General features: G+C 33.4%; 2 protein-coding genes across 3 annotated transcripts; one reads left to right on the top strand and one right to left on the bottom strand.

Annotated features, from left to right (window-relative positions):
* The first annotated feature begins 3,909 nt into the window (after nt 1-3,909).
* On the top strand, nt 3,910-4,575 carry Lamtor5 (Late endosomal/lysosomal adaptor, MAPK and MTOR activator 5). Its single transcript, XM_090116573.1, has one exon. It carries the CDS (start codon nt 4,023-4,025, stop codon nt 4,293-4,295), a length of 273 nt encoding a protein of 90 aa, XP_089972699.1. The 5' UTR covers nt 3,910-4,022; the 3' UTR covers nt 4,296-4,575.
* A 1,758-nt stretch (nt 4,576-6,333) lies between these two features.
* On the bottom strand, nt 6,334-15,805 carry fwe (calcium channel flower). 2 transcript variants are annotated; one of them, XM_090116567.1, is made up of 6 exons: nt 15,640-15,805; nt 15,439-15,559; nt 14,054-14,261; nt 11,987-12,097; nt 10,623-10,738; nt 9,824-9,961 (listed from the first exon to the last, which is right to left on the bottom strand). In XM_090116567.1, exons 1-5 carry the CDS (start codon nt 15,640-15,642, stop codon nt 10,624-10,626), a joined length of 558 nt encoding a protein of 185 aa, XP_089972693.1. In that variant the 5' UTR covers nt 15,643-15,805; the 3' UTR covers nt 9,824-9,961; nt 10,623. The 2 variants fall into 2 exon arrangements, with proteins under 2 accessions (XP_089972686.1, XP_089972693.1); XM_090116560.1 differs by lacking the exon at nt 10,623-10,738 and having other exon boundaries at nt 6,334-9,961.
* Nucleotides 15,806-16,260: the final 455 nt, after the last annotated feature.

The following is a 16,260-nucleotide window of genomic DNA, read 5'->3' as shown; positions in this document are numbered from 1 at the left end:
CCTCATCCCCATCCTAGTTTTATTCCAGAGCTTTCCTTAATCATCTCCTCTCTTCCTCCCCCTGTTATTATTATGGGTGACTTTAATGGCCACCATACTTCTTGGGGCTCGTACATTTGCGACTCCTTTGGATATCTTTTGGTTGACCTCTTTGAAGATCTGAATATGTGTATTATTAACGATTGCCTTCCTACCCGTAGAGTCTCCCCATTACAAAATCCTAATACTGTAGTGGACTTAACAATTTGCTCTTCTGTCTTAGCTCCTTCCTTTTCTTGTTCTACGCTTTCCTCTACTCATGGGAGCGACCATTTTCCAATCCTCATCTCCTGCTCACGCACAGTCCATGTTCCCACTAGAGCTTTCCCACCTTTGCTCAAATTTAAGTTAGGCAATGCCGACTGGGAGAAATTTGCCAACTCCCTTGATACCAAAATAAGTAATCTCCCAAATGCTTCACCTGAGAATTGTTTGGAATCTTATTCTCTTTTTGTTAACTGTCTCGAGACTACTGCTACCGAATCTTTCCCATTGAAAACTTATTCAACTCTGTCTTTTAAGAAGCTATCCCCTCCCTGGTGGGACCATGAGTGTACTGCCATAGTTAAGGACCGTAAAGAAGCCGAGCTAAGATATGATTCCAGTATGTCTTATGAGAACTTTATTAATTATAAGAAAATTGCAGCACGAACTAAACGGGTGCTATCAAAAAAAAAGAAACAGGGTTGGATCCGTTTCTGTGAGAGCTTATCTCCAAAAACCCCGCCATCATTAATGTGGAATAGTATTCGCCGTTTCCGTGGAGCTCTATGTGATAAAAATAGAGTATCCAACAACTCAGACGTTTGGCTTGATGATTTCATTGACAAACTATCCCCTCCATTTGTCCCCTCTTCTGATCATTTTCCTTGTCCTCCCCATAATTTAGTATCATACGACAGTATGGATTGCCCATTCACCTTGCAAGAACTTGTTACGGTTCTTGATGGCTTAAAAGACTCATCCCCTGGGGTTGATGGTATACCATATTCTTTTCTTTGCAAGTCAGGCGATCAAACAAAATCTTTTTTTCTAAATTTAATTAACATTTTCTTTTTACATGCCATTATTCCGGACTCTTGGAAATCCCAGCTTATTATTCCTATCCCCAAACCCGGCAAGGATCCCCTTAACCCCAATTCCTATAGACCAATCGCCCTGTCTTCTACCTTAGCCAAAATCACCGAACACCTTATTAAAAATCGTCTAGAATGGCTGGTCGAGAACAGGGGCCTCCTAGCTAGTTCCCAATATGGCTTTAGGAAAGGTTTGAGTGTATTAGACAGTCTTAGTATTTTAACAACTGACATTCGTTCCTCTTTTCACAATAAACAGTATTTGGTTGGCGTATTTCTGGATGTAGTTTCAGCGTACGATAATGTTCTTCTTCCAGTGCTCAGACAGAAAATGTTACAGCTGAGTTTGCCTGAGAGGATGATACATTTCATCTTCAACTTATTAATGTTGAGGACGATACAAGTACGCTGTTCTAAAGACACACCTACTAGACATGTATTTAAAGGCCTCCCTCAAGGTTCCGTTTTGAGTCCATTATTGTATTCTATATACACCTGGGATTTGGATAAAGCCATTCCATCGTATTGTAGCGTTCTGCAGTATGCGGACGATATAGCATTGTATACTTCGTCAGAGAATATGGATGTGATTACCTTTCGACTTAACAGCGCCTTATCTTATTTGGAAAATTGGATGAACGATCATGGCTTGTCACTATCGCCCAGCAAAAGCAATGTAGTTGTGTTCACGAAAAAACGCTTGATCCCACAGCCGGTAATATTACTAGAAAACTCCTCAATCCCTGTAGTCAACAAGATTAAATTTCTAGGGGTGGTGCTTGACCAAAAGCTGAATGGTATGGCTCACACTAACTACATTTCTCAGAAGTGCGAAAAGGGTATTAATGTTTTACGCTCCCTAGCTGGTGTTTGGTGGGGATCACATCCATATTGTCAAAAACTAGTTTATAATGCTATAATCCGTAGCCATTTGGATTATGCGTCGTTCATCTTAGAACCTTGCAATAAAACAGCTTTAATAAAATTGGACAGAATACAATACAAGTGTCTACGACTCATTATAGGTGCCATGAAGTCTACCCCAGTCAATGCCCTTCAGGTAGAATGTGTAGACCCTCCTTTATATCTCCGCCGTCAATATCTGTCAGACAAGTATTTCTTTCGGCTTATACAATTATCCTCTCATCCCCTTCTTCCTAAAATTCGAAATCTACTTCAAATACTTACTCTAAATAACCTCCGTCGTCCATCTGATTTTCCTTGCCTACTTAAAAGTCTCATCAAATTTAACCGCCTTCCGGATCCAACATCCCAATTTAGTATCCATCCTTTATATTCAACTCCGTTTCATGCACTAGTTTTTAACCCCAACATTAATATGAGTTCTGGTATTCAAAAATATGCTCCAGATTCTAATGTTGCTTTTAACTGTCTGGTTTCTTCCTACTGGCGTGGTTATAATCTTTTTTTTACGGATGCCTCAAAAGTGTCAAAACATCTTGCTGTAGGGGTTGCTGTATGGCACCATAACTCTAACACTATTTTACAATTTAAATGTCCCCCTCTCTCTTCTGTTTTTACTGGTGAAGCCACAGCTATCTTGGAAGCTCTCAATTTTATCGACTCTCATAATCTCCAAAATTCAGTTATTTTTTCGGACTCCCTCAGCTGTCTTCAGACTATTACTTCTAACCCTTTCCGCTCAAAGTCTAAATTTCCTATCATCTTTCTAATAAAATCCGCACTTTACAACTGCTTCAGAAAAGGGCTTCAGGTAGATTTAGTACATATTCCAAGCCATTCTGGTATTGTAGGCAATGAGAAAGCTGACGTTCTGGCTAAATCTGCCATTCAACATGGTACTCTGGAGCATTACTCTAATTATGCCCACGATCTCTCTTCTCTTTCTAAGGATCGCTTGGATCATACATGGAACAGTCAGTGGAAAAATTCATCCAAAGGGAAATTTTATAGAGATATCCAACCCTCAATTCCACGTAAGCCCTGGTTCTTCCGTTTCCCTAATATAGACAAGCCTACTGTTTCCACCATTTGCCGCCTCCGTTTGGGTCACAATACCACTCCTAATCATTTATTTAAAATTCATGTTCGTGACCATTCTCTCTGTGAGTGTGGTATAGACGAAGGAAGTTATGTCCATTTATTCTTTGTTTGCCCTAAGCTCCGTATCTCACTTCTGGATATCCTTCCCCCAGATGTTCCCCTCCCTACTAATTTTAAGTGTTTACTTTGCCTTGTCCCTACCTCATTTGTGAATATCCTATCAAAATTTATCAATTTTAACAATCTAAAATTTTGAACTTCCACTGACTACCTATACCTATTTTATGTTATGCTTTTGTGATGTGTTGTGTTGTCTATAACTAATATTTGTTCTTTGTCAGGTTATACAGCTCCATGTAAGAAGTCTTTCAGTAAATAAAAAGTAAATCATCTCAACCGTGATTTTTCCTCAGCACAGAGCACGCTTAACATAAGCATTAACTTAAACTGACCATCCGTTCAAAACTTGACATTGGCAGAATCCGTCCTCACTGGGATCGGGAGTTGCCATTTGAAAAAGAAGAAGAAGAAGAAGAAGACAATAATTAATGTTTAAAGTCCGTATCGATTAATTCCACATAATTCACTTTCTCCTCTCTTCGAAGATAAAATTGATAAAATTGAATATCAAATTTTGCCTATTAAACTGGCTTGACTATAATTTGATCTTTTCACAGGAATCTATCCATTCACAAGATCCATTCATTGGAAAATATGAAAACAATATTTATGGCTAGCATCTGAATTTGACAACTTGTCAACTTGACAAGTGACAATGGTGACAAATCAAATAAACATTATTTTAAATTGTGTTTTTGAGTTTGTCTCATTAATTAATTGGGTGAATTATTTGTAAGCGTTAAGAACTTAACAAATTAAACCATGGAAAAGGACTTGGACAAAGTTGTTGAGGAAATAATGTCAACACCTAACGTGACTGGGTGTATATTTGCTGATCATAAAGGCCTGTGTTTAGCAGCCAGAGGCGCTGCTCATGTAGACTCCGCAGGAATTCTCGTAGCCATATCCGAGCAGGCTTGTAAGCTACAGCCCAATTTGAAGCCGCCCACCTTGTGCCTAGAGACTGACCAAAAAATGTGCTTGATTCAACGGCACGGTACTATTACAGGAGGAATTTTCAAATTGAAGACATAGAAACACAAGTGACAAATATTTCGCCTAATTTGGCAGTGTTTGATAATTAAATGGCAATTTTCTAATAATTATGTAAAGATACTCATTAATTGAACATTATGCAAAAGGAAGAAAGTAGATATACATTATTATAACAATGTATTAGTTCTACTTAAATCTCTCTTTGTATTATTTATCGATGTATAGAATTCATGAGTATGTATCTATATAGATTTAGCTATGTTTTTAAGTTTTTTGTTATTATTTTAATAAATTAAGTAATTAAATTCCATATTTTAGATCTATGCTTTTATTTCCTCTTTTATTTATGAATATATAATTATCTCTGGATACTGATACTATTACAAGATTTTACTCCAGATGAGCAAATGCATAATATTATTTTTTTTTACTTCATTCCTTGTTTCAACTCCTGTGATCGAACATTTACTATCCATACTAATATTATAAATGCGAAAGTAACTCTGTCTGTCTATCTGTTACTCAATCACGCCTTAACTACTGAACCAATTTGCATGAAATTTGGTATAGAGATACATATTTTGATACCCGAGAAAGGACATAGGATAGGTTTTATCCCGGAAAGCCTACAGGAACGGGTTTTTCTTTGAAAACGCGGGCGGAAAGCTAGTTTTCTATAAAAAGCATTTTCAAGAAACACCTCACAAATCATAGCTGTGATAAAAACATTTTGTTTATGGCAGGGATGTACAAATAATACAAGAAAAATGCAATATACACACATTTATTACAGATATGCTGTCCTAACAGTAATATATGACAAGAACAATGCAGTAACCACTTCTACAACTATAACATACTCAAACATACATATAACTTCAACTTGTTACTACATACTATATTCAAGATTTTCTTTTTATTAGCATAGATTAGACAGCTCCAAAAATTATAGCGTACTAGCGGTCCGCCCCGGCTTCGCCTGTGGTACATGTTTTCATTTTCTTCCCGTAAGAACCATCATCGTAAATCAAAGAATATTATAAAAAAATAATTATCAAAATCGGTCCAGCCGTTCACGTGTGATGTTGTGACCAAGGGAAATGGGGATTCATTTTTATTTATAGAGATTACGGTGAACTGTAAACAAATTTGCTAGTAGAAGGAGGATGAGATTCCTCCATCAAATAAGGGAGTATCTTCAACCAGTCAATATGACTGGTTGGTAAGGCCCTGATGGATGTTGTACACATTATGTATTAAAAATATGCAATATAGCCTATGTTGTAATAAAAATTCTGTCATCGCGTGCGCTGCGGAATCTATTCCTTGAAGTACGAGGATGGCTCTTATGAAAAAAAACGTAAACATGTAGGTACCACGGGCGAAGCCGGGGCGGATCGCTAGTAACAAATATAATAAGAATTTACAGTAGATTTAGGGCCGATTTTTCAATCCTTGGATAAAACTTACCTGTCCAATAAAGTATTACACTATATTATTAAAATGTCTCCTGTATACTGTCACAAGTCAATAACTGCGTTAAAAACAACCGACTTCAAACTTGCACTTGCAACATTTACAAATACAGACAAAAATGCTCATAAAATAAAAACTACTGGGCCTATCCGAATAAAATTTTTATGGGACCAATTCGACACCATCCTGCATCGAACAAAAAAAGAATCACGTAAATCGGTTCAGAAACCACGGAGTAATCGGTGTACATACATAAAAAAAAAAGAACAACATACCGGCCGAATTGATTCCGCCTTTTTTTTGAAGTCGGTTAAAAATATACGGACAATTACAATACCTTTCATAAATGGTAGTTTAATACGTTATTCGATGAATAAGTTTTAACCAAGGATTGAAAAATCAGCCCTTAAAAGATAATTTATCAGAGAGTTTGTTGTTAAACTGGACTCTAATAAAAATCTGTTTTAAATACAATGAAATCTTTTTTTGTTATTAATTATTGGACCTGTCTATCTGCCATAGAAGTAAAGATTTAAGTTATTATAAATTTCATATTAATTTCTATGTACAATAATATAATACTATTTCATTGATAAATATGTTTTGTAAATAATGTTTATGATTTCATATAACTGTGTCAAGATATGTAAAAAGCCTCAATAAAATATTATTCAAAATAAAATAATCAGTATATTTTGTTTATGTAAATAAATAAGAAAATCATAATAAATCAATATGTGTTTACTTTTTTTAACTCCAGAGTCTTTAAATGACGTCACACTGTGATTTAAATACGATTATACCTACAAAATGATGAAACATTGATCCAGATTAACTTATTTATTTACACAATATTTTACGAAATCTTTTACATAATTCATAGTAATTTATATTTATTTATAGGGGATATTTTTCGAACAAAGCTCAATACCAACAAAGCATATACGCTGCGAAACCGTAAATGACATATATTTTCTTTTTGAAGACCATTCTGGTAACAATGTTGCCTCATACATCAACATATATCAGTTTCGCTAATCTTAACAACAAATTATAATCTATACTTAGTGCTTTATATTCATAAAATTATATACAAACGAAAGAGGGAATAATTTACACTTACAATGTAATAAAATAATGATTCGCTTTTGAATAAGGAAGAACATTGAGTTTAACATAATAATTAGTTGCCATATTTTAACGTAAAATAATAAGGAGCACAAGCAGATTGTCTGTGGAAGCAAAATTATAGATAATTAACATATTTTAAACATAAAATACATTTGTATGTTGATACAATTTTTCGAACAAAATATTCAAATAAATTCAATTTAGATGAGCAAATGATAAAATATAATTATGAGACTAGGGTCTACTTTAGTCGTCTTAAATTTTTAATTAAAAAAATTAACAATAAATATCCATGCTTTTTAAAAATTGTTCTAATTTTTCCCGTTACACTTAATAATACATTTAATCTATGTTTATTTCCTTCACTTATAAACTTTATATAGCTGCGTTACACTGATTATAATTATCAACACTTTCTGTCTCACATTGAGTTAAAACAAAAATGAAAAGGTATAGGTTATAAAAGTTTATTAGTATGATCCTATATACGCATTATTTAATGTAAGTGCTTAAAATTATAAAAACAATAATGATCAAAAATTCAACACCACTTGCGGCGATGGCACGGCAAATCAGCTACAAAAAAATGACAGTCACGCCATAAAAGGTACATTTCAAATCACACTTGATTATGCTTAATTCGAACATTCAAGGGCAGATAGCATGAATTGACACATGTTTCTATCAAAGTTTTACAGCCGTGGGACCATTAAAAAATAATTATAATTAATTTGCATAAGGACGTATGTAAATGAGACCCTATTGGAATTTGGAATGTATACAACATTATAATAATAATTCGTATAACATAAATACTATAAAATAAAATCCTTATGAACTATATGTCAGCTTATTCTAAGGACTGAAATTTTATCATTTTCATTTTAAATTGAAACTTTTATTACATCGTCTCAAACTTTTTGGTCTGTGTAGCGCATGTCGCGAGTATCGCGGCTGCCGAGTAGGTATACCTACTCGGCAGCCGACCGTGACGCGACATGCGCTACACAAAGCAGTGTTTGGAACCGTTCGAACAGTTTCACTTTTACCTTGGTTTCATAAAACCACACAACATTTTTTTATTAAGGGCCAACCTGTAAATTTTTTTAAATTTTATTAAATATGACATAAGAGGAATTGTTTCGACTTCTGTGAACTTATATCTATCTACGAACAAAGCTAGCAGGTAATATATAATATCAAATCTTCTTCATTGTTTAAACAGATTAAATGGGGAGGGGTATAGAGAAAATTAGAAAAGTGATATAAAGGTAATACAAAAGGGTCACGCACACAAAAATATTACCCTATTTGTATTAATGACTACAGAGTGACGAACTATTTATTATCTAAAAAAGGCCTATGGATAAGACATCATCTGTTTGTATGCTACACTAGAGGGCGTAGACCACTGGAATCGTGCACATGTATGTATTAATCTTTATTATCCATGCTCAAGAAGCTTATATATAATACACTGGAGATTTCAGTATGAACATTAACTTGTAACAAGAAAATATAACCTTGAATGACGCCTGTATGTTTTTTATCCCTTTCACACCTAACTTGGCAAGTGGGTGTGAAAGGGATAAAAAACATACAGGCGTCATTCAAGGTCATATTTTCTTGTTACAAGTTAATGTTCATACTGAAATCTCCAGTGTATTAGATCTATGCTTCTTGATCCATGCTATATATATTTATGTATCGAATCAACTTATAAATAACGATAGATATGTTCTAATTCAACATGAACTAAACTACGTACAAACACTCATAAGCTGTAACATATCACAAACAAATATCTAACGGGAAATGAAATAATTACCTACGAATAACAATTTATCTATCTACTGCATTTGTCAACCTTTAACAAAGTGATATAGTTATTTTATACGTCATAAGTACTTTAATGTAGACGCAAAGAATGACGCGAAGATATATTATAAGAATTTAACGACGTAAAAGACTTCTCTTGAATAGTCCGAATCATTTAAGAATCGATTTGAAAATGTTGGCTGGTATAGTTCTATCCCACTCGCAACAATGTCGTGCGCGATAATGTGTAACGTGCAAGTGAGACAAAACCATATAGCCAGCATAATTATGACTAATCTTTCGGTTTCTGCAGTCTTTTTTCGCGTTTCAATTTAGACCTATTTTCGTATCAATCGAAATAAGTCTTATTTTGTGAGAGATCGTTAAATCTAGAAATAACTTTACGTGGTTTATTAACAAGACATTCATAAAGCGACAACAATTGCTTCAAAGAGATGTTGATGAAGATTGGTCCAAGATCGTCGACTTGAATACAAGATTTTCCTTGAATACAAGAATATCGAATGCATAATTTTGGAAATTATTTGGTCAATATTTTCCAAAATTATGCATTCGATATTAAATAGTTCAAAATTCTTATGTCTAAGCAAAGAAAGTTGCTTCGTTTGGCTTCGCACTGACGTATTGTTCACACTTATATTTACGTTCAAAGTTTGTGTTTTCACGCCAGTGAAATATGCTATTTTTATGGAGGACATATTATATTGGAAATCGATGGAACAAACATTCAAATTTCACCCGCAAACCACGCAAGACTTATATTTAAAGTGCTTATGCTACACCTTAAATGCATTATAGCCTTTTTCTGTTCACGTCCAGTCACGATTGCTTTCACAATTTACTATATGTAATCAAATACAGTTATTTACGAAGTTAACTTTCAAAAATATACGCTTCAGAAATCTAACAATCTAACTAACTTGAGCACACGATACTAAAACGGAAAAAATTTAAACAGTTATTTCACCACAGTATTCATAACATTTTTGGTGTACCGCAAGGATCTGTATAAGGTTCACATTTGTTCCTCGTATATGTTAATGACTAATGTGTTATTATTGTGGGTAGCGCAGTGATTTCACAATGTAGGACGTATGTAAAGTCACTTTAATCTATTTTCAGGTCAATTGTTGAGAGGGGGTCCTGAGAAACTGAATGGTTGTTCGTTGGTGACGAGGTTAGCTCGCGGCGCCGTCGTGGGCTGGAAACCACCGGCCTCTAACGTTGCCGCTGATGTCCTCATTTCTTCAATAGACGCTCTAAAGGCAACAGATTTAATTTAAACTAAGCAACAACAAAATAAATGCAATCCGTAAGTCTATTCATTGCGAAGCATAAATGAAAAGTGCTGAAAGGGCCACAATTTATTACCGTCGCTATATTTCTAGCAAGTGCCTTCGAATAACTAAACACCGACATCAATGAGCTAGTAGCTTTTACTTGCAATGAAAAATAAATAGCTTTAAGGAAAACTATAAAGAAGAACATCGACTAAAGACTAAAATACAATCATGTAAAAGTAACACTGGTTATTGAAAATAAATCGTGCCAAGCAAAATCACCCAAAAACAAGAAAATATCGTGCAAAGCATAGCAGTGGGGTTATATCAATAAAGGTGGAATGAAGATAAATAAGAAACTTCTCTTTATTCATAAAAGTCTAAAATCAAGATTTAGACTACGCGAACGTCCAGAAAAGGTGATATACTTTGCGATCCAACTAAGAATAAGATCGATTCGACGACAGATTGTTGTTAATTCAAACGAATTCATAATAATCTATGTTAAGCAACAATCTTTGTATTTGAACTCTTTTCAAACAACGTTTGACAAAGACCATCATTCCTATTCTCAATTAGATCACACTCTACACCATTTATCATCCAACCCCCATTCCACCGTGCCCCAAACTCGTATTGCCTTAGTTAGGACGCCACACGTCAGGGTCCTCCATGAGCGTGACGCTGTGGTCCTGCGGCGGCGCGCCCGGGGGCGTGGTGCCGCCCGCCATCGCGGCCATGTCGTCCCGCGAGCCCCTACCCGCACGCAATGTTAGACCGCCCACCAAGGGTAACAATATAATTCGGCATTGTGTTATTTATAGACATTTTTTTAAATTTTTTGTAAATTGGTATTCTTTGAGTGTCATTTTTAGCTAATTTGGTATTTTTAATGTATTTTTAGCTAGTTTGACAGTCGTTTAGTGTAATTTAAAAAAAAAATTGGTATTATTTTTGCGTAATTTTTAGCTAATTTGGCATTTTTGAAGTGTAATTTGTAGCTTATTACCGCATATTTTTTGTCTAAGTGAAACATTATTAAGTTATGTTAGCATTTCTTGGTTTAGTAATTTAAAATTTAATTACCGAGTTAAGTTATTAGTTTGTACAAATTAAACATTTTTGAAGATTTTCTTGATTATTAAATTTTGCCTTGTTGAGCTCTTTTTGATTGTGAAATTTCAAATTGCATTACTAAGATTTTTAGCAGTTTTTGCTGCTATCGGCAGATCATGACTGTTTGGTTTGTTTTTGACGTGACAACGTCTTATAATTCGATAGAGCCGGTTGCACGCACGAAAAAACATGACTCATGCGGCGTTACCTCGCTCTGAGGCGTTCCATGTAAGGCTTGAAGTGCAAGCGAGAGCGCGGAACGAGCGACAAAGAAGTACAATCGGACGTTGTCACGTTCAACTATCGTCAGTAAACCAACTTTACAGACAACCAATATTTTTTTTAATGCAAGGGTTTATAAAAGTTCGAAGTAATATAAAATAACGGATTCTTCCAATTTTCGTTACATTTGCAGTTACAAATCGAAATCAGGTTCACTGATAGATCCATCGAATTTTATAAAGACAAATTCATAAGAATTTACCTACGTGAAAATTGCATTACAACCTTTCAATAAATTTTATCAATAAGTAATTAATTAAAATCAGCCGTCATTATATTGTTACCCCACTTTTTCAATGTTAAATCATTAGATAATTAAAAACACACATAAAAAAACATCACACAAATATGTGTGTCGTAAGTATTAGTTTCACAAACATATATTTTATTATTATTTGTTTAGATAAACAACATTAAAGCAAAGCTAACACACTGTTAATAATTCATACCAACAAAACGATTGTGACTTGAATAATCTTTGAAAAGAAACATTTAACACATACATCCTCCAACATAAAATGTACCACAACTGTATAAAGCATTCAACCCATTATGAACCTTATTTCCTAAGGGACAAGTGCTATATTGATGTAACGAATTACTCACTTTTTGCCTAGCGCCATCATTCCGTACACGATGCCCGTTGCGAATATCAATCCACTGCCGAACCATGTACTGAGACTCAGGAAACAGAGAAAAAATGGTGGCAATGATAATCTGGAAAGGCGAAAAATAGTTTTAATTTAAAGGACTTAAATCTTTTTAAATTAAACATAAATATAGGTATCCAGCTGGACATTGCATTTAATGCCATCTAGTTGTTCAGAAAGCAAGCTTGTACATTAAATATGTATATAGATTATATCTCAAAACAACTGATAACTATAGTTATTTTAATTTAAAAATATATTTATACAAAAGGAACAAAGGAAAACGGTGTACTGCACACACCAGTACAAAGTAATTTCTTTTCTCGTTATAAAAAGATACATTGTGTGTGTACACTGTACAGCCTCGTTTACCTAACACGTGTGTGTACTGCCTCGTTTACCTAATTTCACAACTACCCACCATCCAAATATTTATGACGAAATTTTATTGCAATGTCGTCACATATCGAAAATTACTTTTTAATGTTTCCATTTACGTTTTATATGATACTGAAGATATTAAAATTCATTTAATAGTCTACACCTATACATCAATAAAATTAAAAATTAAAATGTATGTACATCAATCTTTCATCATAGCTATTCAAGAACTTTCAATTGTTATTTGTCTATTTATCTTTCCGTTTCTCCAGATAACTCTTTTGTATGAACTGTTTTTAATTGGATGAATTAATTTGATACATACTAGACATTTAATCTCACATAATATGAAAAATGTCGGGGGCGTCGTCGAGTTCATTTTAAATATAGAAATAAATATTCGACATAAATAAAACATATATGAGTCACATCATACAATCTAGTGGTTTTCTTGCTTTGTCATTCAAGGTTAAAATATACATTTAGTTAATGGACTTTTTAATTCACTTCATTTATCTTATCTCTATAAACTATGACAATATTTGTATAACATACTATTCTTAATTCATATAATAATTTATTAAATTCAATATTTAGTTATAAAATGATACCGTAGCAATATATTCTATATCTATAGTCTATAATACATACCCTAAAAATTATGAGCTATATTAATATGATAAATTAATGAGAATCTTTAAATATAATTCCAATGTAAAGCAAATTGAAGAATTTACAATGATTGAGAAATTATTTTTAGTAGAGAGAAAATATATACCTATATTAAAGTATATAAAACTAGTTTTACGAATTTAGTCGTTCACATACACTTTACGCTATCAAAGCCATAATTTTTTCCATACCCTATTAAGCTATTGCATAGCTTCTATCGCGGGGACCGAATCCAGAAATTGCGTAACGAAAAACCTCACGCTCCCCACTCCGACGGGCGTGGAGATGTGGCTTGAAGGCATAGCATGCAATAGCTTTACCGCGGCAGTCCCCGAGTGCCGCACGTCTTTTTTCACTCAACTCAACACTCAAGTTTTGTGTTCTTGGCAAAAATTTCTTTTCTAAATTTCATCAATTTCGGTTCATTGGTTTAAGCGCGAAAGCGTAACAGAGGTATAAAATTACTTTCGCATTTAAAATATCAGTGGCACATGGGAATTACCACATTAAAATTCAAATTTACTTAAGTATTAATGCTGTATCATCTTATATTATCACAAATATAATATTCTTGAACATAATATCTAAGAATACAAGATAGTTTATTTCTAAATTTCATTGATTTTAAAAAATGTGTGCGCGTACTAGTGTACACACGTAAGAAGTGAAACTTCTTTATGACCTTATTTTTCAAAAAATAATGTACTATATGCAACTTTACAGAAATACGTCGAATCACGCGTGGTAGGGATAAGAAAAAGATGGCGCGTAACGGAAAAATGTCACGCGTAACGAAAAAATGTTACACTAAATTTTTTTCCAACCCCGATAAAGAAGTTTCACTTCAATAAATTACCAACAGATAACAGTAAGAAGAGTTTTAACTTTTAATTTCACAGCCTAAAACTGCTCATTTCTTTATTCTAAAATTTATAAAACCGTACCTAGTTTTAATAACATTAATTCTCACCCAATATACAAAGCTGCCTTGTTCCAATACGGCCGGCCCTCTATCTTATCGGACAGCGCTTGCACATAATCGATGAAGAAACAGCAGCAAGGCGCCTCACACACAATCACTATGAAGCCAGCGAGCATCTGCCATATACCAGCTATGAGGCATGTCACTTGAAAAACAATGATGCCCGTGCAGTTTATCAGGCCCAGTACTATTGCAACTGGAAATTTGAAGGGTTAATTAGTTTTGCTTGCTCAAGTTGAGTAAAAATCAATAAAAAACATTGCATTTGTCAGGAAATTCATGGAAAAAAAAACAAATTCTCCATTGTAAAGAACTAAAATTGTTAGTTTCTTAAAATCAAGCTATCGATTTAATTTTTTAATAACATTGCAATTTTTATGATCTTGTTCATTGACTGGGATTAATGACTCAGCATTTTTTTAAATTGCAAAACTCGAGATTTCATAAATATAATTAGGAAAAAGGACAAATGTTAATAAAGATGATACTAATAATATCTTTGCAAACTACTTTGAATAAAAATAAAGTCTTATCTACATGAATAAGAAAGAACAAATTAAATAGGTATAACTACATGATGCATGAAATTAATCTTTCATACTTTCTAATTGTTACCATAATAATTATATGATCAATTATGTATTATGCTCACACTGTACAGGGAATATACTTTGTTACCTAATAACTAACCTACTAATGATTTTTTTATTACATAAATAATTATTCTAAAGGGACTTATTTCCCTGAAGATTTATTACAGAACAGACTTGTATTTCTTTTAGGCTATATTTTATATGAAAGAGAGTAAAACTGCAGGCTAAAGTTAGTTATTCAATAGTGTTTATAATACAATTAATGATATACACACTTGAGTGACTTTTAAATGGATTTTACTTATGTGATTAGATTGAATGTGCTCTGTGTTGTTTTTATTAATGATTTTGTACTCAATATTTTCCATTGATAAAATAACTGATTTTATTTTTACAATATAATTTAAAGTGACAGTGGGTTACTTCACCTACAAATTATTATGATTTACCTCACAAATAGGTATATATACGCAATTAATTAATAACAACTAAAAGTATAATTAACCTTTTGATTGAAACATATGTTATAAGTAAAGAAACAGTCAAGATAATTCTAGTATATAGAAAATAATTAGACGGTATAATTTTTAAAATACTATGCAAATAATATAATTTTAAAGAGGCGGTCACGATTAAATAAAAAATAATCAGGTTTGAATACCAAACTGATAAGATAAAGAAAGTAAATAAAATGAAACGTTCACATCGTCATAACAATGCACTTATTGCATTGTTTAGCATTCCTTCGTTTCATTATATAAATATAAATAAAATACGTACTGAAACTGCCAATTGTTCCCAACCCCCGACCAGCGTAACGCAGTGTCCAAGGAACATCATCTTTCTGGACATTGTCGGCGCCTGGGCGGGCCCATAACATAGAAATCTTGTTGGCGAAGGACTAAAATAGAAAGAAACGTTGGAAGAATATACATTTCAGGCTTAATATTCATTTTATTTACATTTATTAACTCCACTTACCATCTTCGAAAAAATCAATCGCCTTGGCACTGCTGTGTCAGGCGTCAGCTGTCAAACGCAGTCAATTTTTGTTATAAATTTGGCAAAGGCTCATTTCACACAGATTGATAAGAATTTATTTTCATGCGTAGGTAAAAAACAGTCATTCACATGCCCACGACAAATAAGCAAACCCAGAAGTGTAGTCGACAGCATTTACAGATGTATTTTTTCAGATTTAAATATTTTATTACATATCTATAGATAGTACGAATGTTTTACATCAGCAAGCAATGATATTATATATAGAAACAAGAGGTAGATACGTCATTAACGCACCAAAACTGATTCCATGAATTGGTCCTAATTGGGACCAATGCAATCAGTCAGATTGTGACCGGTCCCAGTGAGCGCATGTGCCGATAAGTACATTAAAGTTGTCGAAAATGCCTTCCTGTGGGTTCAGAAAGTGCACGTATTCGTGCAAAAAAATAAAAAAAGATAAAGGAATATCATATCACAGCAAAATATATTAAATTATTACAGTATAACAATTTACAATTCTTTATGAATGACACTTGCTTGACACGTGTATTGAAATAATGAAAGGGATAAAACATTGCTTCAATCACTAGTGTGACA

This window comes from Colias eurytheme, chromosome 2, assembly GCF_061535395.1.
Source record: "Colias eurytheme isolate Ceu_HAF_F1 chromosome 2, ilColEury1 Martin Lab GWU primary, whole genome shotgun sequence".
Taxonomy (NCBI): domain Eukaryota; kingdom Metazoa; phylum Arthropoda; class Insecta; order Lepidoptera; family Pieridae; genus Colias; species Colias eurytheme.
The sequence above is the reverse complement of the archived record's forward strand: the minus strand, read 5'-3'. Positions and strand labels throughout refer to the sequence as shown.

Coding starts and splice junctions, on each gene's coding strand:
- Lamtor5 (XM_090116573.1), top strand. CDS start 4,023: ATGGAAAAGGACTTGGACAAAGTTGTTGAGGAAATAATGTCAACACCT.
- fwe (XM_090116560.1), bottom strand. Junction 14,262..15,438: donor GGGAACAATTGGCAGTTTCA/GTACGTATTTTA, acceptor TCAAATTTCCAG/TTGCAATAGTACTGGGCCTG. Junction 12,098..14,053: donor AAGGCAGCTTTGTATATTGG/GTGAGAATTAAT, acceptor TCGCCTTTCCAG/ATTATCATTGCCACCATTTT.